The 26218-nt window shown below is 32.2% G+C and overlaps 1 protein-coding gene across 2 annotated transcripts in view; it reads left to right on the forward strand.

Moving 5' to 3' along the window:
* LOC118197677 (cell adhesion molecule Dscam1-like) overlaps positions 1 to 26218 on the forward strand; it is a 952054-nt gene that overhangs the window by 903851 nt on the left and 21985 nt on the right. For both annotated transcript variants that reach the window (XR_015042957.1, XM_085823340.1), the window contains exons 20-22: positions 7636 to 7929; positions 10940 to 11110; positions 20157 to 20386. Coding sequence is in view for 1 of the 2 variants with exons in the window: in XM_085823340.1 (XP_085679466.1) it covers positions 7636 to 7929; positions 10940 to 11110; positions 20157 to 20386 (695 nt within the window). In the remaining variant the exon portion in view is untranslated. The remainder of the gene's footprint in view (positions 1 to 7635; positions 7930 to 10939; positions 11111 to 20156; positions 20387 to 26218) is intronic.

Here is a 26218-nt window from a genome sequence, read left to right on the forward strand (position 1 = left end):
AAAGTAAGAATTTTCAATCATTCTTGGGCACAAAACGTTTTCTAGAAGCGTTTAGGAAATAAACTAAAGTGGGGAATAAATAACCAAATAATCATAATTAAAAGAAAATTTCATTAGAAGAAATTTCATTCATTTAAATCATGGGGAATAAATAACCAAATAATCATAATTAAAAGAAAATTTCATTAGAAGAAATTTCATTCATTTAAATCATTAGAAGATACAAAAAGATTATCTGGATAATCTAATTCCGCACCAATTCAAAATTTTAATATACTTACAAAACGCAATCAAAGAAAATCGTAAAAAATAACGAAATGAAGGTAAAAGGCTGTTTTCGTGCTTTATTTATACCATCAATGATTAAACATTATTTATTGACTTTCCGTTTGTTTTCTTTAATAGATCTGTGATCATAAATTTTAATTTTGATAGAAATTCGTAAGAAGAGTTTATTAATTAAATTTGCGAAGCAATGAATTTAGATAAAAATTTAATTTAGTTTAAATACGGTCAATCATTAGCTAACTAATTAAATAAAAATTTAATTAGTTAGCTAATGATGATGATTATGATGAGGATTAAGTTTGATCGTAGATGAGGATTATGACTCTTCTCATCACTAGATCAGATAAATTAGACCAAAAGATTAATGTATAAATTAGGAAAACTTATTCGAATGATATCAATTACTAAAGTTTTTTGAAGGCGGAAATCTGTTTTAATTACCTGTTTTCTCATATTTTTTTATGAATTTTTAAAGGTATTCATTTATAACTACAGCATAGAAAAGTGAACTTTTGGACTCGCAGTTTAAAAATAAAAATTTTATGCCCATCTTTTCATCAGTATATATACAACATTCATGCTAAAGAATTTAAGTAAATTTGAATCATAGCAACTGAAATAAAGCTCAGATTACTGACCTAAACAGTTCAAACATTTTCACATAAATTGTACAACAGAATACTTACCTTTAATTCCTTAACCGATTCTTCTTCTTAATGACTGAATGGAAAGAAAAAGAAAGATATTAGCCTAATGATCCATAGCAGTTTCGTAACTGCTGCAAGGGAAAGTTATCAGAAACAGTCTTAGAGGAAAGTCCATTCTCGCTTTATTACTTCAGATTACAACACTAACGGATGTTAAATTTTCGAGTAACAATATATTACCCTGTCACTGAGTTACATTCGTTAATTAAAAGCTTTCAAACGTACTTTTTTTTCTACTGGAATCCTCAGTAAACATGTATTAAGGATTATAAAAAAGTTGCTAATCATATATACAGAAAAAAATTTTCATTTCTATTACAAATGTATATAAGACATTGAATATTAATTTAGAAGTCAAACAACAAAAATCAGCATCATATTTAGAAATTTTCACATGAATTACACATTTTTGCATTTATTATATTTGCAAACTGTGAAAATTCGCAAATATAACCCTGATTTTTGCTGTTTGACTTCTAAATTAACATTTGTTCTGCGTGTTATTTGTAAAAATGACAATTTTTAGTTATTTTTACAAATAACACTAAGACAAATAATGTTCAGAAGTTTACGGCAAGCTATATGTTGTATCAAAATATTTGAGTTTTACTGATAAAAATGACTATTATAATACTAATTTTTATGTGTAGGATTACCATTAAAGTCGTAGTGCTTATTAGCAAACCCGAGCATCTAAATTTCTATCCTCATCTATACAGATTTTGTTTCACAACTAATGAAGCAGACTTTAAAGGTTGATAGAATATACCGAAATAAACACTTTTCGTCATAGAATGCATGGCCACACGTTATGCGATTAGATACTGAAGGGCACCTTGCTTTCAACAAACATGCTTTCTATCGCAAACGCAGAGATGTATTATGACATAGGCCTTTCCCCCATTTAAATACCGATTCATTTCAAGTTTCTAATGATGGAGCATGAAAGGAGAACCTTACGTTGTAGACGGGAATATCGCGTTCAGTGCAATCTTACTCGGCTTAGTGGAAGCAAAGCTACTGAAGACATATGAATTAATTAAGTCTGGAACTGAGGGCCATTCTGAAGGAGTGACGAAGGAGGGAGGGAAGAAGCGAAACCATTGCCTTTTAGCCAAGCCAAATTCACTTTGAGGGTTTCAGAGAATTCCAAGGCCATTTTGAATTAGGATCATCAAATATTTTTTTTTTTTTTTTTTTTCAATAGCGGGCTAAAACGTCCACAGACGTTGGTCACTACTAAGGCAGAAAGAGGTGGTCACTTTACTATGGAGGCACCTAACAGGTTGACCGCCTTTGTCTGTGAGGGGACGAAAAAATACAACCATTCCTTCCCCGAGATTCAAACTCGGCCCGTTGGTATCTTAGTCGGTTCCCCTAACCATTATACCGTCTGGATAGCAAACCATCAAATATAAAAGTCATCAACTAGAAGCAAAGTGATACCACAATCGACAAGTAGATATAACCAAAATGCATGAAACAATATAATAAAATTAATAAAAAATTAAGAAGTTGCATGAGAAAAATCTCCTCTTTTATATGCGTTTCTGAAAGCCCAGTTGACTGAAGTGCAACCATGCACGCTCTACGATGAAAGTGTTCTGGTCTGTTCTTCATTTCTTGGTAAATGTTCCGGTCTGTTCAGTATGTTTCACTGATTTTGAAACACTCTGTTTATATGTGTGATTATTTATTTGGTATTTATGTATACGTCTCCCAGATACATCAGAATTAGTAGAATAAAAGTTCAAAACAACTGGGTTTTCAATAATCACTTGAGAAATTAAAATTATTGCTGCCAGTCGAAATTTGCTCGTTTTAATATCAAAATAAAATGTAAAAAGTCTTCTTTCCATTTATTTATGAAACTTTTCTAATGCGTCATATGGTATTTTGGCATTAGATACGTCCTTAATTTGTCCTTTCTAAGTTTTTTGGACTATTGCATAATTTTGCCTCGCTTTACTATTTCTGTACTATCTACTTATTTCGCCAAATTTAGTCATTCCGCAAAATTGAAGTTCTTAATTTAAATTTTCATAATCAATCGATCTATATTTCCGTTTTAAAAGCAATAAATATAATACTTAACAATTTAAAACGTTATTTTAATGTGTAATGATTTCCATGAATTTAATTTGTATTATATTCAACTAATAATTTTTTTGAACATTTCCTTGCTTTATTTTTGATATTTTTATTTTATGTTTTATTTGTGTATTGATTCCTCCCTTTTGTTCTCAAGTTTATGAAAAATTATCTTTACACTTTACATGCTGTTATCTATAAAACAACAAGACATTTTCCTTTGTGTTTACCTTACGTTCACTGAAGTACTAGAACTTCCAGAACATTACCTTTTGCTTATTATTCCCGAACTTTATTGCCTTTTATATAATTTAATTATAATGGCATCAAAAATTAGTTATCATACAAAGAAACCTAACGTTAAGCATCTCCCGAGATTCAATGTGCGCTTTTCTCTAAAATTATTCGCTTCTATCTCTTAATATCAAATGATACAATTATGACTGCTCTCTAAAATTTTCAATAAAAACCAATGTTCGTAAGGGAAACATATTTATCGAGCGAATGTAAATTGCAAAATAATACTGTTACGAATTTTGTACACAGATAGATGATTTTAGTGAAATTGTATTTTCTGCATAATGTAACGTGAAAAGCTGATAAAAATAAAGCTCTACCAGGACGCCAAATTTGGCGAAACAATTTGCCAAAACATTTTGACGTTTTCTCGCCAAAAATCGCCAAATTTGGCAACTATTTGGCGACATTTGAGTCCGGTCCCCTGTATCACCTTAATAGGTATTGTAGTTGAATAAATGTAATTGATGACTATATTGGCTGTAGGCGCAATTCGAACCTCATATACCTTTCCGTATTTTCGAGAAGCAGAAAGTACTAGAAATCTTTCAGCAGGGTGAAAACTATATAAGACCGAAGGGAGTATTGTTTCCTCAGATGTTGTTGTCAGCTCCTAGTTCAGCGTGTGTTCGTAGTATTCAGATATAATTGCTGTTTGATGCGCTTTGCGCCGCTTTGTGTTTAACGTTCTTAGCAGTTCAAAGTGTAACTATTGATTATACTCTGTTCTACTGTAAACGCCAGTACTATATTTCGACCGTCTCAAGCGCAACCCTGGTTGGCATTCTGCCAAAACTAATACACTCGTCCAAAAGGGGCGGTATACGAATGGTCTTCTCTTTTCCCTAAAGGAGCTATGCTGGACGAAAAGAAAGTTTCCCATCCTTCCACCCTGTTTTGATAATAACTTGGCTCGAATGGCGCATACGTGTTTGCGTTCATGGTCGCGGATGAGGAGGTCGAACTATACTATTTCTGTGTAAAGTTCCAGAGGCAGATCTCTGAAGTGTTTCTTTTGGTAAAATAAACTTTATTGCCTATCACCCGACCTGTGTGCATTCAATCTATTGCGAACCTGCACGCACGCAACAATACCAATTTACATGCATGATTTAAAGAAAAATTTGATTTGTTAGAAAGCGCTATAGGAGCGAATCGCTGTAGAACGAAGCACATTAAAAGGAGGTAGATACACTTAAAGGCCAGTAGCCTGAATATTTGATATTTCATCCAATTATATTTTAATATAGGATCGGAACTTGATGAAAACTGACGTAGTCTTCGAAAGGAATAAATGATACTTGTTAATGTTTATAGTAAGTATCATTTGATGGGATAATGAGATAAAGTGAAATATGTTAAAATAACGAAGATTTTAACGCTTTTAGTGCATATTATTCCTATAATTTATATTTGCAAGTAGTAGCTTCTATCTGAAAATGTTTCAATTTTCATGTCGTTTAGCATTTTAAGAGCAGCGTTTCGAACTTCAAAGTTGTATGAGAACAACGGTTATGCCACAAATGGAAAGGCTATAATACTATTTTCCTTTGCATTAACTGATTTTAAAAATGACAGGCTGATTGAAAGAAAATCCAAGATCTTGTAACTCGATAGGGATATGGAATCTCTTTTTCTAGAAGAAAAAACGAGTGTAAAAATAGAAAAGAATGTATTTATTTAAAACGGAGGATGAAAATTATTCTTAAAAGAAAAATTGATTAAAACTGTTATCATGCTTTTGCACTTTCACTTTACGGCTGACGTGTAAATATTGACTTTGGAGCAGTGCTAAGATATGAAATTGGTTTTAATGCAGTAAAGTAAAATACTTTAAAAAAATCATTTTCCCTCTTCCTAGAAAGCTGTTAAGGAAAAAATACATTATTATCAGAAGCTTTATTTTATAAAAGTTAAAATAGACAGCATTTGTGTGGAAATCTAATTTTCCCGTGTACTTGAAAAAATAAATTAATCTAAAACTAAAATTATATCTAATCCATGGAAAAAATAAAGCATGAATGTTTTAAAAATTTTTCTCCGAATAAAATATTTAAATTAAGAAACAGAACCTATTTTTAAACACTTTCTGGCAATACAACTTTTATTTTAAATAAGAGACAAAAAATGTGAAATATGCATAATCCAATTTTTTTTCTGACAAGTCTTTTTTTCTGTAACTTCTGCAATTTAACTCGTTATATATGCATGTATATTTATGCGTGTGTATGCATGTATATTTATGTGCGTGTGTGTATACATGCATATTTATGTATGTATCTATGTATACAAACATAAAAAATTTATTTATTATTTTAAGGTTTACGATATTACCGTTTAGAGACACAAGATTTTGCATGCTAACACCGCATTTTGGCTTGCACTTTTGTTACTGCTTGATTGAATATTTTCAAAACAGAAGAGAACATGTCAAAGTGAAACTTAAAATTACCAAAGCAACAACTTTGTGTTTGGCGTAGATTTAATCAATCGATTTCGAGGGCAAACTGGTATAGGTCCCTCCTTATCAGAAACAAAGAATTCTCAAGACTTGGAGAGCAGCGACTGGAAGACTTTATTGTCGTAGGGTTTAACTACGGCCTTTGCACCCTCTGCTTTCTAGTTTTGCGGATTTCTTTGCTCCTAATGAAGAGGAAACTGTACCTGTTTGCCGTCGAAATCGCTTGAGATCTTGACTAAATCTATGCCAAACACAATATTGTTGCTTTGCTGATTTTATGGTTAATATTTTGCTTCGAGCTTTAAGAGATGCTTCATATTTATTTAGTTCCGTATTGCTTCGGAGATTGTGTTTCATTTTTAGGTAGCGACGCTTTTTCATTTTCGCAAATTTAATCTTTTACTGATCATTCATATTCTTCAGAATCTTTTTTTTTTTTAGTTATTTTGGTCTATTCTGGTGGCTTTCGTATTTACCTACAGATTTTTTTTTCCTGTTAATTTCATCTTATAAGAAGAAAGTCTTTGTTTTCTAGAACCGATGCCATTTCGACCGAGAAATGCGAACTGTTTTGTTACTTCATGAATGCCAACTTTAAAATACGTCCTGCATACTTTTTTCGAGTTTAAAGGTTGCGGAACGTTGCGAAACAATGTGAGACATCTATACTAAAAACACATTTAAGTTTTATATTAAAAACTACATCTATCTTTCCTATTTCGCAATCATGCTAAAAGACAAGTAGTATAACATTTTAGTAAACATAACAAGTCAATTCTTTCTTAACATAACAAGTCAATTCTTTCTTAGGTCAACAAAGAAAAATTTTATTTTAGTTACTTTTTATTAACTTTATTAACATGTTTTCATTTCTAATTTATGAAGTTGATGGTGGTCTATAATACATCTTGTAATGCTTCATTATTGCAAGGAACCTTTCCAGTGATTTTCGAGTAGTCCAGTTCTTCAATTAATATTCCATCTAATGATTTCACACGACTCAAGGTGACATGTGGTTGACTTGCTGTGAAAAGTTTTCCCAGGGGGCTTTTCTTGACGCTTACGTTTTTCTTTCTCGACTCGTCGCTTGCGTTGTGCTGTAGTTTCTTTTCGCTTTCATTTCGCATTCTCCGTTTGTGAAGCAAGGGTTTTTAAAGGGTTATATTTTAAACATATATTAGTGTCACGTTTAACGTAGAAATATGGGGAGAATTTTCGCTACCATAATGGGATATTACATCCGCTTCATCCCACTCTATAAAACTACAATTCTTTAATTCCATACACTTTAAAAATCTTTAGAACTCTGTCTCACTGTTGCCACTTATTTTTGTTAAATATTACGATCCCATTGATCACAGTCATGTACTATTATTTATAAGTTGTTATAAAATAAATTTTTTACAGGACGGGAGAATTCCTAATAAATGGTCATTATTTAAGTCTTATAGTATATTTAATAAAAACAGCATACCTTTAGTTCCGATAAACAGGAATTAATAAGTAGAAATTAACTTTAATATGTGAATAAACTGTATTAACATAAAGTGTCATCCACTACAAGTTTAAAACAAATTATTTAAACTTGAGTGGATAAATAAAAAGTATTTTATTATCGATTGAAAATTTGAACAAGATATAGGGAGACTGTGAGCTAATAGTAGAAATTTAATCAAATTAATTATGTAATAAATAACATGTAGCAACCGTCAATGCTTTGCTTTCAATACAATATTTTGTATTTTTTGTGTGCTAGAAGATAAAAAATCAAAGATGAATATTTCTTTTCAGCTCCTATAGCACCAGATAAAAGGCTGCTCCTATCTGTCAATTCATCTGCGGTCAACGTCAATTTAAACAGCTGGCACAATGGAGGCTGTCCAATTTGCTTTTTTGTGATCCAGTACAGACCAAGTGGACAGCAAGAATGGACACTAGTCAGTAATAATGTCATCCCGGAACAGCAGAATATTACGATAACTGATCTCAGCGCAGGGTTGTGGTATTCCCTGTTAATGACTGCCAGAAATGACGCTGGTTCAACAGATGCAGAATACGTCTTTGCCACATTAACTTTGTCTGGAGGTATATGTTTCACGATTATTCTCTCCAATGTATTTCACTTAAAATTTTTGAAACTTCATGATTATTCTCTTAAATGTATTTTACTTCAGGTTTTTTTTAAATAAATTGCATAACCAGTTTTTTATACTTAATAATTTTTATATAAAATTCAAACTTTTTACACAGTAATTTACTATTAATTTTGGGAGTCAATTATATTTAAATAATGAAAATGGAATTTTTTAAAAATTTTTATATTAAAATTCCGGTTTCTGTCAAGAATTATAAAACAACCTCATGACAAAATTCGCCTTAGAATCAATGGGAAAATTATTTCTAAGCTTCTGCCATTTTACACTCAGATGTTTGTTTGCATTACCATTTCAACAAAAATACCTCATAAATCTGAAATATATACAAAACGTTTCTTGTATAGTTTCATCAAATATAGAAATGCGTAACAGTAAATCTAAGTTATCAACATGCCCATCTATATATGTATATATGTATTAATTTTAAGGAAGTATGTGCTTACAAAATTTTAAGCTAATTTCTTATTCGATCAAGATTTCATAAATAGGCGATCGGCCTGCTTTCATAAATAGGCGGTGCATGATTTTTCTGATCTGGTTCATCAGAATTTCATGAAATTTTGAATGATTGTTTAAACACTGAATTAGTATACAGTTGTCAACTAGCATCCTTTTGACATAAGAACTTTTAGAATTACCTAGCATCCAAAAAAGTTCTTGACCCAACTTTCAGTGGGAAATAATGACCCGTTTCGTGCTAACGCATTTTGATCAGCAAAATAATTAATTCCTTTCAGTTTCAATTGCGTATTCCAAACGAGTTCCTAGCTTATAAATTCTGCATTTGTAAAAGTTCCTGTCGCTAGAGCCAAAGAACGTCTATGTAAAGAAGGAAAGGCTCCATAGACGTAACGTAAACCAGTTTGTCTTCTACGCCGCTAGAAAGAAGACACTGGCTGTTGAAATTGCATTATCCATATCGCAGTTTGATGTCTGATTTTATATCCGTCAGTATGGAGGGAAACAAATGGAGTTACACAGCTTTAAACTCTTCATAAACGTGACCGTCGAACCTGCTCGAACTTCGACATCAGCTTCGAGCTTTGGCGCTTTTTGGCGACAGATATTTGACGCAAGCGCAGCTGTTTCCCTTTTCGTTCGAAGGGAGCCACTGCTGCTGCTGCGAAGCTTTCTTTCTTAACAACACATATTCTTTGGCTAGAGCCTAACACATTTCCCATGGCCTGCGTGACATCATCTTGGTTTTGGAACAGTTGCGCCAGCAGATGGTTATACATAACCCAAAATAGATGATAGTAGGATAAGCATGTCCGGAGAGTAAGAAGGATGAGGTAAAATTTCCCAGCCAGTTGTACTGAACACCCCTTTAATCGCTTTCGTTATATGAAATCTGGCATTGCCTTGAAGAATCTTCACTCCTTCTCTGTTGACGAGTGCCAGCTCGGCTACTTCCGAGCCAGTGGAGCTGCAACCCTTTGCAACATGGACAAGTATACCTCGGCTATCATAGTTTTGCCACTCTGTATTAGTCCTAAGTTCACAGTACTAGAGCTGGTCCACTAAACACAGAACTGTACCTTTTGCTGAAGAATATTTTGTTTGGGGTCAAATGTCATAGAACTTTCATTAGCGATTACAGTATAACATCCATTTCTCGTCAAATGTCAGTATCTGGTCCTGGAGTGTTCTTGTCGCGTGACGACAATGAAGGGTAGACACCCATTTCTACACCCTTCACCAAACTCTTATCTTCAGATGCAAATCGACTGAACCATTTTCTTTTTGCAAGCTTATTCACTAATGCCTCTCCAAACGAGGAGCATATTTTTTATCAGCAGTGCAGGAAAATTTGAACTCATAAAGTAAATATATTCATAAAACATCCTATGAAATTGACATGCTCACTTCAGGATTGTAGTTCCCACGGAACTGCCATAGACACCACAGACACATCTGACAACTCTGGAATGTCAACGTTTAATATCCTCCTGAAGGGGTTGATGACACCTGCGTTAGAATTTCACTTTTTACTCCAGCAGCACGAAATTCCAGCCAGTCTCGTCGAGTCGATCCATCTATATCTACCTAATCTACCATGAATATATATTATTTTTGCGCATTAATTGCAATTCACGGTATTAAATATTCAAGGCAGTAGATTTATACAGAAATATTGATAAATTTTTAAGTGAGCATAAGTGAGCATTAGACGATAGTAAAGCATCAGCTAATGAACACACGAGCATGGTTCCGAGAATGAAATCACGAAAATATTCTATACTTAAATTTTGGGTTTACAATTTCTGAACTACCCGTAAATGAAAAATTAAGGACCCTATATGTAAATTTGCTCAAACAAACATACGGCAGCAGATAACGTGTAACCTAATAAACTTAAAGGACATTTTGAAACACCTCATAGTGAGAACATTAATGAGCCACCAGAATTCTTCGAATTAAATTTCAAGTCATATGAACAGCAAAATTATTTTTAAAAAAAATGCTTTGTCTATGAATGGAAAAAAACTTGACTTGGCCCTCAACTGGAAAATGATAAAAGTAAATATTTGTCAATAAATAAAATAAAATGTTTTCATCACTGAATAAAAAATTAATGTTTTAAATCCAAAGAAAAATACATTATAATGAATAGTTGCTATAAGAAAAATTGATTTTATATACTTTCATAAGTTGGGACTTTTTTATGTGATTCCTTTTTTCTCGTTGTTATAGAATAGTCGCTACAGTGAATTACTATCATAGCCATTACTGAATCTATCAAAGTTCCAAATTACAGAAAAAAAATTTTTTTTTTCCTTCAAAATTCTTTTTAATTCTATATTTTAAATACTAAGAGGAAGAATAGCACATACACATACACAGCAGTATGTCTTGAAAAAGGGCCTCTTTAAAAGAAGTGCACTTTTTCTCGCGTTTTTAACGAATATAAATAATACCAAAGTCTTTGTTTCTTGCAGAATATCCTCCAAGACCATCGAAAGTAAGTGATATGAGTGGTTCCTTCTACAGACACTTGACAATCACTGTCCCTGTAGTCAGTTCCATCATTGTTCTCTTGGTCGTCTCTTGTGCTGTGTGCTTCATCACTCGACGTCGTACTTCAGGCTCTACACAAAGGACTTCATGTGGTGAGGAACTGTTCTTTCACAACAAAAAATGAATAAAAGCTCCTTGCTAGTAATATCTAAAAATGCTGCTACTTTATTGCTTTGATAAACGACGCTGGAAAGATACATTAAATATTTATTTGACTATCTACGAGTAACCTGCAAATTAGGATTTTTAGATCTTTTTCTCTTTAAATATTTAATACCATGTCGTGCAAAGTATCTATGTTTCATGATTGCTATTAAGGTAAAACCTAAACAATAAGTGAAATTATGCATGTTAGACTTTTATATACAGCAGTCTAATAAAAGACAATATAAAAGGACGTAAATGTGTTTTCAAGATAAAAATATGAAGAAAATATTGTTTTGCAGACAACTAGCAAAGTCCGTGCAATTAAATTTTAGCATTGACTTTGGAGAAATGAACCACTTGTAAATACCTTAAACTTAATGTTTAAATATTAATTTTTTACTATTAATTTTTATTTGCTTTAAAAAGTATATTTGCATTTGAATTGATTATTATTTGAAAAAAAAATTAACAGTTTTTTGGAATTTTCGAATATTTGTTTTTTCTTAACGAAATATTTTAAGTATGCTAAATAGAACTGTAAATATAACATTAAATACATTAAAAAAATGTGCGTCTTACCACAGGTCGCTATTACCGTAATAGAAAACCGCCCGTGGCTTTAGAGAAGCGCTTTTAATATTTTCATTTCTAAAACACACTTTATTGGATTGGCAAGAAAGTAACTTCGGTTTGCACAAATAGGTAGTGTTATATCACTTTTTTATTCTTCTGTCAATCTTATATATTTTTTTCTTTTGTGATTTGGCAGCTGACACTTTTATATTGCTATGGAAACAAATTCTGTATATTTTAATTTACAACCGTTAATTTACCCTCATAGGGTGCAAACGTAAACTTATCAGGAATGCTATTCCCTCTGATTGCCTTTGGAAACATCTAGTAACCCTGAATGGGAACAGGGAGCTTACTCAAGCTATGCTCGTGTGTGCGTGGAAGAGACAACACAAATACGAAGGGTTAACTTTACATTTATATCTTACAGAGTACAGGCGCTTCCACACTTCGGGATACAGAGACCAATATTTTTAGTCTAAAACCTTGAAAATAAGAAATATTCAAATAACTAAATAAGAATTAAACTTAAATTCTGCACAGAAACTATTAACACGAAGATTGGCCTTTTGACACTACGCATGTAGAGAGCGAAATACAAATAATATTACGTTTCGTATATCAGCAATAATTAAGTTCTCACGCGCGTGGCAGGGCAGCAGGAAAGCTCTTCACCTCTATAGGATAGAAATTACTTCTTAGATACCTAGTATACAGTTTGCAACCTCATTAGCTTATACAATTCCTACTTGCGCTTATTCTAGCCGGAAATGGATAATAAGAGAGGATAAGGCAAGATAGCGGCTGAGGCTGACAAACAAATATGTGAAATTTATGTTGTTGATTACTTAACACAATGTAAGCTTCAAAATTGGTCTAAAGTATTTCATTCTGGAGATGTTTCACTTCAAGTCCATCAGCGTTCTGGTCGATCGTCTGAAGTTGACGATGACAGATTTAAAACTCTAATTGAACTGAATCGTCATATAACTTTGTGAGGGGTTGTAAAAGGTTCAATGCATGACACAAAGCAATTCGAAATCATATAAGATGTATTGTACACGTTAGGTAGCTCGATATTTGGGTCCGCATGAATTCAAATAAATTTACTTAACAGAACGAATCATTTGCGATACGCATTTCAAGCATAACATATTCGACCTTTTTTAGAAATGAATTATCGCTGGCGATAAAAAATTGATCGTCTGAAATAACATTCATCGAAAAAGATCATGGTCCAAACATGATGAATCAGCACAAATTATATCGAAAACTAAATTGCATCAGAAAAATACCATGCTGTTACTTTTGTGGGATTACAAAAGTGCGGTGTATTTTGAGCTTCTTCCAAACGACCATATGTTTAACTCAAATGTTTATTGCCAACAACTTATAAAAATGTAGGAACCAATCACAGTAAAAAGACTAGAATTTGCAAATACCAGATTAAGTACTCCACGACTTTGCGAGGCCTCACAAATCTATAGCAACATATACGAAATTATTGGAGTCTAGTTTGGAAAGTTTCGCATCTCCCATATAGACCCTACCTTGCATCATCGGGTTATCATTTATCTCGAAGTTTGCAAAACTCCTTAAATCAGCGGTTCTCAGCCTTTTGACTAACGCGTACCATCTAAACCAAATATGTAAACTTTTAGTACCACCACTACATTTTACAATGATTTTTTTTTAATTTATGAATAGAAATATTTAAAAAGAAATATATTTTGCCATTTGCACAACCTATTGGCTATATTAAATATGCACACATAAAAATATTAGATTAAAACTTGGTTACCATTTTAATTATCAAAATTTAAGTTATAATACTTTAATTCTAAAACTGAGTGTGAAATTTGGTCTTGTTTAAGGGAGATCAATTTCTTTATGTCTGGTCCTATTTCACTTAACTTTACCCGTAAATTAGGTTCCAATTTTAATTTTGTTCTGTATTTCTTTTTCAAGTAAAACGTGGAAGAAAATATGTGTTCACACAAATAGGTTCTGCAAAAAGGCAATAAAAATTTAACAGCTCTGTTTGAAACACTTCTAAATTCTTTTTTTAGTTCCAAAAGTTAATAAGTATGTTATTTTTGAAATCTTCAGTTAGAGTTCGATAGCAGGAAATTTCTATCAGTTGTTCTTTTTCTTCACGAGATTTTTTAATTTAATAGTTGAAAATACTTTGCTTCTTTGTTTACCACCTGTTTTTCTCTTGCGTACCACCTGTTTTTCTCTTGCGTACCACCGGTTGAGAACCGCTGCCTTAAGTGACAGAAATTTCAGTAATAGCGATGATATCAAATTGCAAATGGTTGAGTTTTTTTGTTGATAAAGAACAAACGTTCTATGAGGGCGGAAGTTCCCAGAGAGATGGCAAAAGGTTATCGAACAGCATGGAAGAGATCTGACTGATTCAAGTTAATTTTTTATAGGAAAAAAGAAAGAAATTTTCATAGAAAGCTATGTTCCACAGTAAAATACCAAAATTCGTTTCTTGCCAATCCGATACTTTCCTCCCTGTTTTCTTTGCTTTTAAAAAGTGTTTTTGGACCACATATTTTTTAAAAGCATTTTGAATATCAAGCATGATGAAACATCAGGGGAAAAAGGTTTAAGCTACAAACATTAAGGAAACACCATTCTCCAAATATAAGTTTCAAGTAAAATACATAACTACTTATACTATGATATGTTTTTGGAAAAGAGAATTGTGAGCAGCGCAATATTTTCCGCGTAAGGAAATTTTATTTATTATTGCATGCAATAGTGCACTGAGTAAAAAGAAAGTAAAAATCTTATCGATTTGGTATTTATTAATTCCAGACAACAAGTCACAGAGTCAAATTATGATTGATTATAATGAAATTATGATATGAATTATATTAAAAATTATAATTTTATTATAATAATCTGTAATTTTACTTCTTTCTTAAAAATCACTTACTATGGTTAAGAGCTTTAAGAATCATTTTGTGCTGTCAGGTGTTTTTATTATGTCATTGTGTAATTTAAGTTATTTTAATATAGTTATTGATTGTGATTATGAGTTTCGTCCATGCGCAAAGATTTAATTTTAAAATAAATAATGTTCGTAATTATCTGGAATTAACATTATATAGTTTTCCTAACAAACTGCAAAAGGATGCGCATTCCACTGAGTACTAAGTCAATTTCTAGAAATTTCCACTAACTGTTAATTTTTTTTATTATTGTTACTTAAAAGAAAAGCATAACACTGAATTAAATGGAATTATAACGCAACATGTAATATTTCAGTTTTTATTACTAATTTTACAAAACAATGTGCATGAAATCGTACATGAACAAAACTGAATAAAATTAAGATTTACAGAATTCAGCCTGCCAGAAGCATGTGTGCTAAAGTGCTAAAGCTTGGAAATCTTTGGATAAAATATCCTGGGTTTGATTCAAATTTGGCCGAGAAATTTGATTGCATAGTTGTTTTCAAAACGTTCCCTCTATATACCGTATTTGCCGGCGTATAAGGCGCACTGGGATATAAGAGGCACCCCGTTTTTTATACACATTTTTGGAAGATAAAACTTTGTTACTGATCATTATAACGGATTTATAGTATTTTAAATATAAAGTAATACGAATACAAAGTAATACTTTCTGCAAATACCCAATCTATATGGGAAAGAACACCTTTTAATTCTCTTCGTCAAAACCCAGACACTCATCTCCAGATCTGAATGAAGAGTCACTTGAAACCTCTTCTAAATTAGCATCTGACTCATTATACAATAAATTGCCTTCTGTACCATCCATTTCATTACTATATCTTCCTGGATTCGCCAAGTTCTTGTCATTTTCTAAGTTGGGGTGGCCCGAAATGCCTCTCTGCAGTCCTATTTCCATGTTCTTTAGCATACGCAATCACACGTAGCTTGTATGCTATGTTATAGCAATGCCGACTTATTTTTGAGCCATAACTTTAATATAATAACTTTCCAACAAATTTAAGAAAATTGAACTGAACTGAATTTTCACACGCTTAAAAAGATGGAAACAAAAAATCACAAAATGTTCATAAAAAAATGGAAAGTTAAATGAACCCAGCTGTGATAGTCGATGACAGCGCATGCTCATTCACTGAGCACTACGTAACTGTAATATTCCCACATTCCACAAAGAAACAAAACCAAATGTCGCATAGCGCCGAATAAGTTGAGAATCGACGTATAAGACGTAACCCGTTTTTCAGACGTATTTGCAAAGAAAGAAAGTGCGTCTTATACATCGGCTAATACGGTAATATCAATTCGTCGAAGAAAGTTGCTTACTATAGCATCTCTTCTTAAGTCTGCTTCTGAGTTTCATTTCTGTAAGGCTGATTCCATTAAGTTTTTGTTATCCAGGTAATATAACTGTGCGTCGGCTATAGGCTGAAATTCACAGCCCTTATTAACTGACCAGGCCATTCCAGTAAACTAAATGAACAATTCTATTAATCAAATGATTGTGGAACGAAGCCGCATACAACAATTTGATTCTGTGATATCATTCAAATTCCCGTCTTTAATTTTTATTTAAGAGGGCTTTAAGATCTGAAATAGTATATAAAAATAGAAATTGGTTATTATATTTATTCTATTATTTATTTAATGCAAAATTTTACAATAAAATCTAGTGGCTGAATTTCTCTAAATAAACTTTTAAATAACTTCATATAAAATACATACCTAGTTATATATTTAATTTCACATTTGATTTTATGTACATATGAATGTGGCACCAAGGAATGATTCTTTAATACTGATTTCATATTTTAAATGCAAATAGTGCGGATGCTCATCGTTAACTGCAACTGCAATCTATCAGGGAATTCTGCTACTTCTAAGAATGTTGCTCCTTATTTGTCCTCTAGACGACAGACATTTAAAGTTGCTTCAGAGTGACATCATTATGTAGTGTACAGTTAAATTAAGTACTTTGGGCAAGACTCCTAGTCTAGATTCCCGAGGCTATTCGAATGTTTGGATGGCATCTCATAATGTAAAGTGATGATGCTTTGTGACTGCAACTCCTAAACGGCTATTTATAGCTCTGGAATGCCATATAAACAATTCAGCTAGAAAGTCTTTTGGTAAATAGAAAATGGCTCATGTTCAAAGCAGTTCATTGTAAAGGCGCGCTCGAGAATATTTTAATAAGACATGCGTATTGAAAGACACAGATATCATCAAAAGCTATTAATAAAAAATAGCTATTTACAACGTTATTAATGCAGGAAAATATTCGAGTATCATTTCCTTATGACACTGAATAATATTAATATTTCTGATTGTAATTTAACTTAAGCATTTAAATTTAAGCAATTTGTACATCAGTATGATTAAATTTTGGTTCTTGATTTTTCTTTTTCTTCGTATTTTTGAGTTTGATATATCAATGAAAGCAGCAGTTGTTCTGTACTCTGAGGCATAGCAGCCCAGACGGTATAATGGTTAGGGGAGCTAGACTACGATACCGAAGGGCACGGGTTCGAATCCCGGAGAAGGCATGGATGTAAATTGTCTGTCCCTTCATAGGAGGCTATTAGGCACCTCCATAATAATATTGACCACCACATCTGGCCTTAGGAGTGACCAATGCCGGCATAGGCGAGCGCCCGCCATTAGGAAAAAAAATATTCTAAGGCATTAAGTTTGTAAACTGTCATAAAAACTATCTATCCTGTTTCATGTGACAGTTTATAATGCAATATTTTTTAATAATTTTAAAAACTTTTTCTCAGCTCAAGATGTTGGTATTTCGTAGTACATATTATGCCATAATTCGTTTCTCTAATCTGAAAATCGCTGTCATAAGCTTCCCATTCTCCATTGTATAAAAATTATTTTCAAGTCAGCTTTAAAATCGTTTGCATGGAAACTTAGGAGAAAATCATTTCCTACGAAAATTCATTATTGTTGCAAATTTAGCTTCGATTTTTTTTTTTTTTTTTTTTGCACAAATTGTATTGTTCTCCCAATTGCTTGTATACTATTTAGCAGAGAGCTTTCCAATACTTTACTAAAATTACTAAATTTACTAAATTTCCAATACTTTACTAAATTTTTCCATGCTTTTTGATTACAATGACTTTTTTTCATTTATTTGATGCGCAAGAACTTTTACGGTTACATAATCTTTAAGTGCTCTCCAAAGTAATAAATTATGTTAACGATTTAGATTACAGTATAGTTATTTCCCTAAAGATTTGGTATTTATTTTCTCCCCTGTACAACGTAAAGGAAGTATTGTAATCCTGAAAAATTTCTCGTATTTATTTCAACGAAAATATTCATTTCAACTGTTGTCGAAACCATTTGAACAATGTATCTGCGTAACGTCTGTACGTACGGACAGAATAAAAGACTGTTTTTTCCAAAAAGAGTTTTAAATTTTCTTAAAATGGATCCAAAAGAGAATTTTTCTTGACGTCTGTACATACGAACGTAGTAAGTATGTATGTATCTCGCATAACTCAAGAACTGGTAGCCTCAGAACGTTGAAATTGTGTACGTTGGACTGCTATAACATTTAATTTTGCACCTCCCTTTTTCGTTGCAATCGGCTGCATCAAACTTATATATACGTATATATATATATATATTCCCACTCTGTAACATGGCTCCGTGACCTTGCTTTTCTTTAATTCTTTTGTGTTGGTAAATTGCGCGGGTTTTTTTTTTTTTTTTCTTAAATAAATTGAATTAAGTGCTTTTTATGTTCCCGGTTAAGATTCTATGCCTTTTGTTAATCTGCCTGCAATAGCTGTAGAATTATCAACAACCTAAAAGTGGCAAGTTAAGCCTAACGAATCGCCGTAAACGGCAAGTCCGTAGGCTTAACAATTGGTACAACGGTAACATATTGTTACGGTGAAACATATACACAAATTTATGCCTTTTCAAGACCTACAGAATTTTTTTAATATTAACATCCGTTTGCAGTTTTAAAACGTTTTCTGAAATGCTGACACTAAAAATGGTATTTTTGTTCTGTAAATTTCTTTGAGGAAACTATTAATGTATTTTAAATCCGCAATTTGAAATACTTTATAATTTCCACGTACTATTTTTATTAACTGACTCTAAAATGCAGTCAAACCTCAATATACGAATTTAATTTGTTCCTGAAGTCCGTTAGTCATCCTAAATATTCATAAACTGGAACTGTTTTTCCCCATAGGAATTGACGTAGAATGGGTTAATCCATTCCTGTCCCAAGGCTAATTGCTTATTTGAACTTCACTATAGTACCCTGTGTACAACTACATAACACAAAACCAGTTATTAAACTGGAAATTATTAAACTGGTAAAATCGACTAATTTATATTTTTGCCTTGTCGCGAAGTGAGAACTAAATTAATTGAATAAGAAATACTGAATCGTCTGTGAAAAACTGTTTCTTTTTTGTTGTTGTTGTTGTTCTTTGCTTAATTTCTTTTATACATCGTTTTAGATTTATTATAGTATTTGAACAGAACATGTGGCAACGATTAAATAATTCTTAAGATGATATAAATTTTGTGCATTCTGAGTTAAATGAACGAAATATAACGCTGTTAAGTGAACCTAGGACCAGAGTGTCGCTATGGTAAACAAATATAGTGAATTTTAAAGAGTGCATTTATTCTATTGTGGTTTATGCGCTATCGAAGAAGTAGATTTAACCCAATCCAATAAGTTTAAATGAAATGCAAGAAGAAATGGGTATAATTTAATATTCCGTACGAGGTCATGTTGTGCACACATCAGATTTTTCCTGAAAGTTAAGCAATGCAATTAAAATGATTTTTCAGAAGTCTCTCACTGTTACGTCTGTCTCAGAGATTACCTAAAACACCTTTAAAAATCGTTGCGTACTTGAGTGTTCGTAACTTCAAACACCATCCATCATCTGTGGCTTGATTTTGGGTTCAAATAATTTTTTCAGGATAAGGCATTCGTGTTTCTATGTTCCCTTGTATATGAATAAATGTGGATTTAAATGAAAATTATCTTTTCATATCATTTGGGCTAAATGGGCTTAGGCTTAGAGAATAACTTTAAATGTTTCTTTATACAGCTGGAATTCGTAAAGGGCTTTCTTTATTCTCCGATTACTCTCATTTAACATCATGAAATCATTTCTACCATGGAATTAAAATTTACAGTGTAATCCTCGTGTTAAATCCTGTGTAAAGCGATGAAGAAAGTGTATTTTGCTCGATTCGATTTGACACATCAGTCTGAACCTTAAAGACGATTGAATGTGGAATATACGCATCTAAGTGTTACACTATTTAGCTCTCAAACGGGAAATTAGTATTAGATATCATATTAAAGACACTATTCCTTACAATATTTTAATGAATATGAAATCCTTATATACTAAAAATTAATGAGTATGTCTTTCAGCCGACACGGATGGCAGAGATCCCATAAAAGCAGAAAATGTCCCTCTGTCTGTTACATACGATGCTGGACAAGACCCTGCATACCTTCCTGCTCCATATGCTACAAGCAGAGTAACAGGTTACAGCAGAGAACACTGTATTCTTCCTGGATCAGGGAATGAGCAGAATGTTGGAACATTTGGCAGCACCCGAAGTGGTTACACGTACAATGTGCCGCATCCACCGAGACGAGTAAGATGCATCTTAATATTTAATTTCTGTGTTTTCTGGTTTTACCTGTCTATTAAACTAATAACTAAAATTTCAAAACCAGTATTATTTCATTGTACAATTTAATATTAAGTTTCTGAAGATTGTTGTTGTACAAGTAATATTGTTTACAGGATTTATTTTACGATCATAAGTTTCACAATCCTAGCTGGTAATTTAAAGATATCGAGTTTTCTTTTAAGGGGCTCCCAAAAGTGTAGTGAATTTGTAGAAAAAGCGCTGTAGCCCGGATTTGAATTCGAATATAAAGCCCAGTTATTTTTTCGTATCATTTCCATGCGATTTCGAATGAAACTAAACTTTTTCTTAATACTTACTTGTTTTGTTTTTATTTTAAATTGAAAAATGTAAGGAGTTATAAATAAAACACGCCACAAAAGTAATCGTAACATTTTCATAAAATTTCATAAATAAAACTTTCGTCTGCTGATTTTTTTTATTTTTGCATTTTGATGACATTTAAAAATTCGCTTGGCTTTATTCTTTGCTTGCTTACTTCTTTATTGTCCATTAAATATTTTAAAATGGGTCGTAGTCATTAAGGAAACAACAAACATCATTCGAAAATTGATCATTTTTCATCATAAGGGTGGAAAATTGATACGGAATATAACTAAATTAGTAAATTTACCCCATTCTACGTTGAAGTGACAAAACGCTTTAAAGGAGAAAATCGGATCGAAATTAAAGAAAAAAGAGGTCGACCGGCAAAGTTAACTCAACGTGATGAGAGATGTATTGTTCAAATTTATGGAAAATCCACGTTTAAGTGCTGTAAAGATTTCTGCAGAATTTATTGAAAATTTTTCTACTTCAATTTCACCTTAAATTTTTCGACGAGTACTGAGATCAGCTGAATTACATGGGCACTCTTCTCCAAGAAAATATTTTGTAAATGCAAAAAATAGAACGCTTATTTTTTCTTTCGCAAAATAAATAGTAAATAAGCCCGAAGCATACTGGAACCATGTCTTTTTTAGCAGATGAAATGAAATTATAAATTTTTGTTTCCGACGGGCATATAATTGCATGGAGAAGTAAAATGAAGAACTTTGTAGGGTTTATATTTATTTTAACTAACATTTATTTTAAGTTTAAACTATCTTTCCTGTCAAGCCTTACTTTGCCCTGGAACTGCCAATGCCAGAATATGTAAATTTGAGTAGAACGCGCAAGCATTCAAATTATCAGCGGAAGTATTATGATTTAAATAGAAGGAAACGAGTTCGGTATGAGATATTCTTACTGCACGAGCGCGGAGGTAGTTAGCGAGAATTGAAGAACCCCGCGTTGCGGCCTATGTGCTTGGCGGGAAGTAGTGGTAATCGTTCCAGTGAGCTTCAAGTCTGCTGAATTAGCAGCGGTACTGTAAAACGCGGTGAGTTAGTTATTTTAGAGAGCCTCGTAGTTAGAATCTTATCTTTACTTTCTTTTCAGGTTATTATTTTTATTTGACTGCCAAGTTGGCACCGTCTGTAAGCGTCAAGAGAACGCAATTGTAATTTATTACGTTGAATGAAAAGGGACTTAAACCCTTCACAAGGCTCTATCTTTTATACAAGTTTTCACAGTCACCTCTTGGTTGCGTGCAAGTTGGAGGCGCGCAACGTTATAACTTAATCCCAAGAACTTAATTGGAACAGCAAAGCATGGCATTGGATATGTCCTTATTTGGGATGAATGTCAGCATCAGGATTAGCTAATTAGTGTTTATTGATGGAATGATGAACCATGTTCTTTATTTAAATACTTTAAAAGATAAATTTAAATTATCCGCCCAAAATTTGGGTTTTGGAAACAACTTTATTTTTTATCAGGATAATGACCCCAAGTACACAGCCCTCAACGTTCGTCTTTTGTGTGTTTATAATTGTTCACAAGTTCTGAAAAGGCCACCTCGGTCACTAGATTAAAAACTCGATAAAACGCATTTGAAGAGAGTTAATGGTTAGAATACGAAGACACAATATAAAAACGAAAAACAAACTAAAAACAGGAATGATCGAAGAAAAGCCGAACATTGATGCAGATATTACAAAAAAAAATGGTGAACTTCTATGTCAGGACGTTTGAAAGCTTTCATAAATGTTGTAAAATACCGACAAACTAACAGAATAAATGCTGCAATATTTACTAATACGTGCAGATTTCTTTAAAGTTTACGAAGACTTTTTTGAAGTCAATTTTCTGTTACTTTTTTATTATTGATTTCTGTCCCGTCAAAAAAAGAAAAAAAAAAACTTTAACTTTGTTCATAATAGCTAATGTATTTTTGATAAGAGAAATTTATAAATATTATTAAAAATTCTCATTCTCAAACCTTAATTTTTATTAATGAATAAAGCAATATTTCACTCAAAGTCGCAAGTGTATGAACACTTTTGGAAGCCACTGTATATCATAGACAGCCTGAAGTAGACAGTAAAAATAAATCCGTGCTGAAAAACGAAAGTACGTGTAAACGGAAACAATTAGATTGCAGAGATATTAGATTATTTTGAAGCAGGAGGCACGAAAAATGAGCCATGCCCTTCCCGGGACTCGAACCTGGACCTCTCGAATACGCATGGAGTGTACTACCGTTACACTACGAAGGCATATAGAAAGGGGGGAGATATTACTTTAGAAGATGAAAGCTGCGTATTGCTTGCAAAAGCAGAATGTTTTATTAAAATTAAATGTATTATGAAAGGATTGATTTATTATGAAAGGGCACACATTCCCCAAAATATTCAAGGCAGAAATTGGCAGCATTTCTCAATATTCACCGCATAGCTGCTACCAATTTTGGCTAATATAGATATGTATATTGTGAAAGGCATAGATTTTAAATTCTAATAATGAGTTTTAAAATATAAAAATGCTCTGCCTATATTATTAATGCTACATATCATTATATTTGTTTATACAAGCCAGTTATCCTTAGAATGTCTTCCATGAAGTCATGTCTCTAAGTAAGCAAATGTTTGTTTAACTGATTACTGCATAGCATTTGTATGCTTTTCTATAATAAATTAAAGAAAAGAACTAGTTTAATTTTCTTAAATTTTAATCGTATTTTTCTTTTAACACCTATCAGGGTGTCATATTTCATACTTTCTCAAATTCATTATCTTTACATTAAGTATTATTTAAATATATGGAATAATATAAATAAGACAGAAGAGTAATTTATAAAAGTGTTCCTTGCATGATAATCTAATAAATTTTACTGCTTTTTAAACATTCCCTCCCAATTTCTCCTATTAATATGATTGATTACTACAACCGACTTGACATTTTAATCTGCCAATCGATGTTGATAATAACGATGCTATGCTTGTCACCAACTTCAATAAACGAACTCTGCTTTTGTGCCGCATCGGACAAAAAGAACCTCATTAGCGTAATTTCGATAAAATCAAAGTTGTAGTACAAAAAGGGGACACTAATTTATAGCATAGATAAATGACAATAAACAACACTGCGATCGATATCTTCCAAAAATCAATGCTGTCAGAAGCAGGAAAGAGGCAAAAACGAAAAAATATGAGTGGAAATTTGTCGGCGTACTCCATTAAACTTAATCAGCAAAGTGATGCAATATTTATCTTAACGTCGGAGGAGTACGACACACATAATACCGGAGGGATTTGCCTCTCATTGTGGAAACGAGCGACAGATTTCTGTTGGTAATTACCCAACCTATCCACGAAGGAATTCGTGAATTATTGAGCATCTAGGTGACTTGAAACGGACTAATTTATAGTGGCCCTCGCGGGAGCGTGTTGAGTAATCTAGAAAGAATTATTGCGCAAGGAAATCTTTGGCTCTGTTTGATACCAAGTCTCCATTCCAGGCAACAGGAACATTTTTGAGGTTAGCTTCACATTTCCAATTTTTACAAAACATGAAAATGGGCTTAGAATATCTTAAGTACCTGAAATCTCTCTTGTTCAAAGGTTTAAGAACAGAAAGAATTCTTAATGTATATTTAATTGAATAAACCATTTTAACAAATTTCTCAATCCCTGAAATGTAATTATCCTGAAGATTGCCTAATTTAACTTTCGATCACGTATGGTAATGATGTAATAATCCATTCATTTATGCGGCGAAGAAAGATTGCAAAATTCTTAAAACATTTTCCAATTTAACTTTATTTCTTCATGTGTACATATATCCTTAGAAAATGTCTGTTAATTTAAAGCAGGGTATTTTAAACTGTGGGTCGCGACCCCTTTGGGGGTCGCGGGACCTGTAGCAGGGGGTCGTCAAAAATTTTAGCAGTTTTAATATTTCTTTAACTTATTATAATAATTTGACAATTAACAAATATTTTTACACAGTATATCTGAAAATATATAAAGATAAGACAATATAGACAAAGAAAAAAACGAAAACGTTTCGACGCATTCTTTTTATAGTATAAACGTTCATTTTCCTTGCTTTGCACGTGACGCTGTCATTTCGTCTGTCACTTATTTAAAATTTTCGCATTGTTCTATGTCTTGAAATTAGAAATTAAAGTTAATGACCTAAAACTGCAATAGTATATTACAGTGCAAGTGAAAAATTTGACAGTTTCACTCACGCGTGTGTCGGATTCGCGCAATACTTAAGGGGTTCTGGAAAAGTTTTATAAATATAATGGGGTCCGCTGGAGGTCGTGAAAAAATCTCAGTTATAAAAGGGGGTCGTGACTGAAAAAAGTTTAAGACACCCTGATTTAAAGTAATATCTACTTAAATTCTATATTAAAAAATCTCTTATTGATAATGTGGATATATTAGCCATATATGCTTCACGTTTGGAGTCTATCTGATATAGGAAATAATAGATATTTAATTATTAAACCCCTTTTTGCTCAGAGAAAAAGGATTTTCTTTTAAGCGAGATTTTATGATTATTACTGACACAGGTTACTTTCGTTTTAATGAGATGTATACAAATATTAATATGGGATTTTCTAATAAATAACAACTGACGATATGTTCACTTTACTATGATATATATAACTTTGAAATATAAAACATTAATTTTCCCGGTTTAGAATGTGAATAGATGTAAGGCTTCAGAAATTCATTCACATAATTTTGACTAAAGAACTATTTGAACTATGATGATATAATTCTATAAATGATATAATTCTATTTAAAAAACATATAATTCAAAAGATACTAAAAAAATCTGAAAGCTTTCATATTTTATTACGCCCAAAGAGGAGTTATCTGAGCGTTTGGTGAGTTACTTTTATTTATTAAATATCGTGTTCTTTGCACTTAAACTATAAAATTCAATTCAACAGCCATATCAAAAATAATTAAAAAAGAGCGTATCTTTAGAATTCCGATACACAGTCTCGCGCGCTGGAAATAATTTTTTTTTCGTACAGTGTTGCCATTGCTTGCTTTGAAATCGTTGAGTTTCATAATCCAAAATTCGTTAAAGTTTTACAAAATATGAAATTGATAAGAAACCAAATTCCAAATTTGAGCTTCCGGATGCCTATATTCAGTGGAGGATTACGTTATTCATAATTTCATGTCTCTAGGTACCGTTGATTTTTCACAGAGCGAGAAATATGCATACATTCATGCAGGATTCGCTCTAATACTTAGTGGCAACAATTTTAAAAATTAAAAGCCGTTTATTGTGAAACAACGCAAAATGGCTAAACGAAATTTATACCGCTTCAAGGCAAATTGCCCCTTTGGGCTAATTCCATAAATTCTATAAATGTTATGATTCTGCAAATGATGGATTATATCAGTTATATAAATGATATAATTCTATAAATAATATATACCATAT

This window comes from Stegodyphus dumicola, chromosome 9 (assembly GCF_044657685.1).
Source record: "Stegodyphus dumicola isolate Sdum_Otavi_A_Nest chromosome 9, ASM4465768v1".
In the NCBI taxonomy this organism is placed as follows: domain Eukaryota; kingdom Metazoa; phylum Arthropoda; class Arachnida; order Araneae; family Eresidae; genus Stegodyphus; species Stegodyphus dumicola.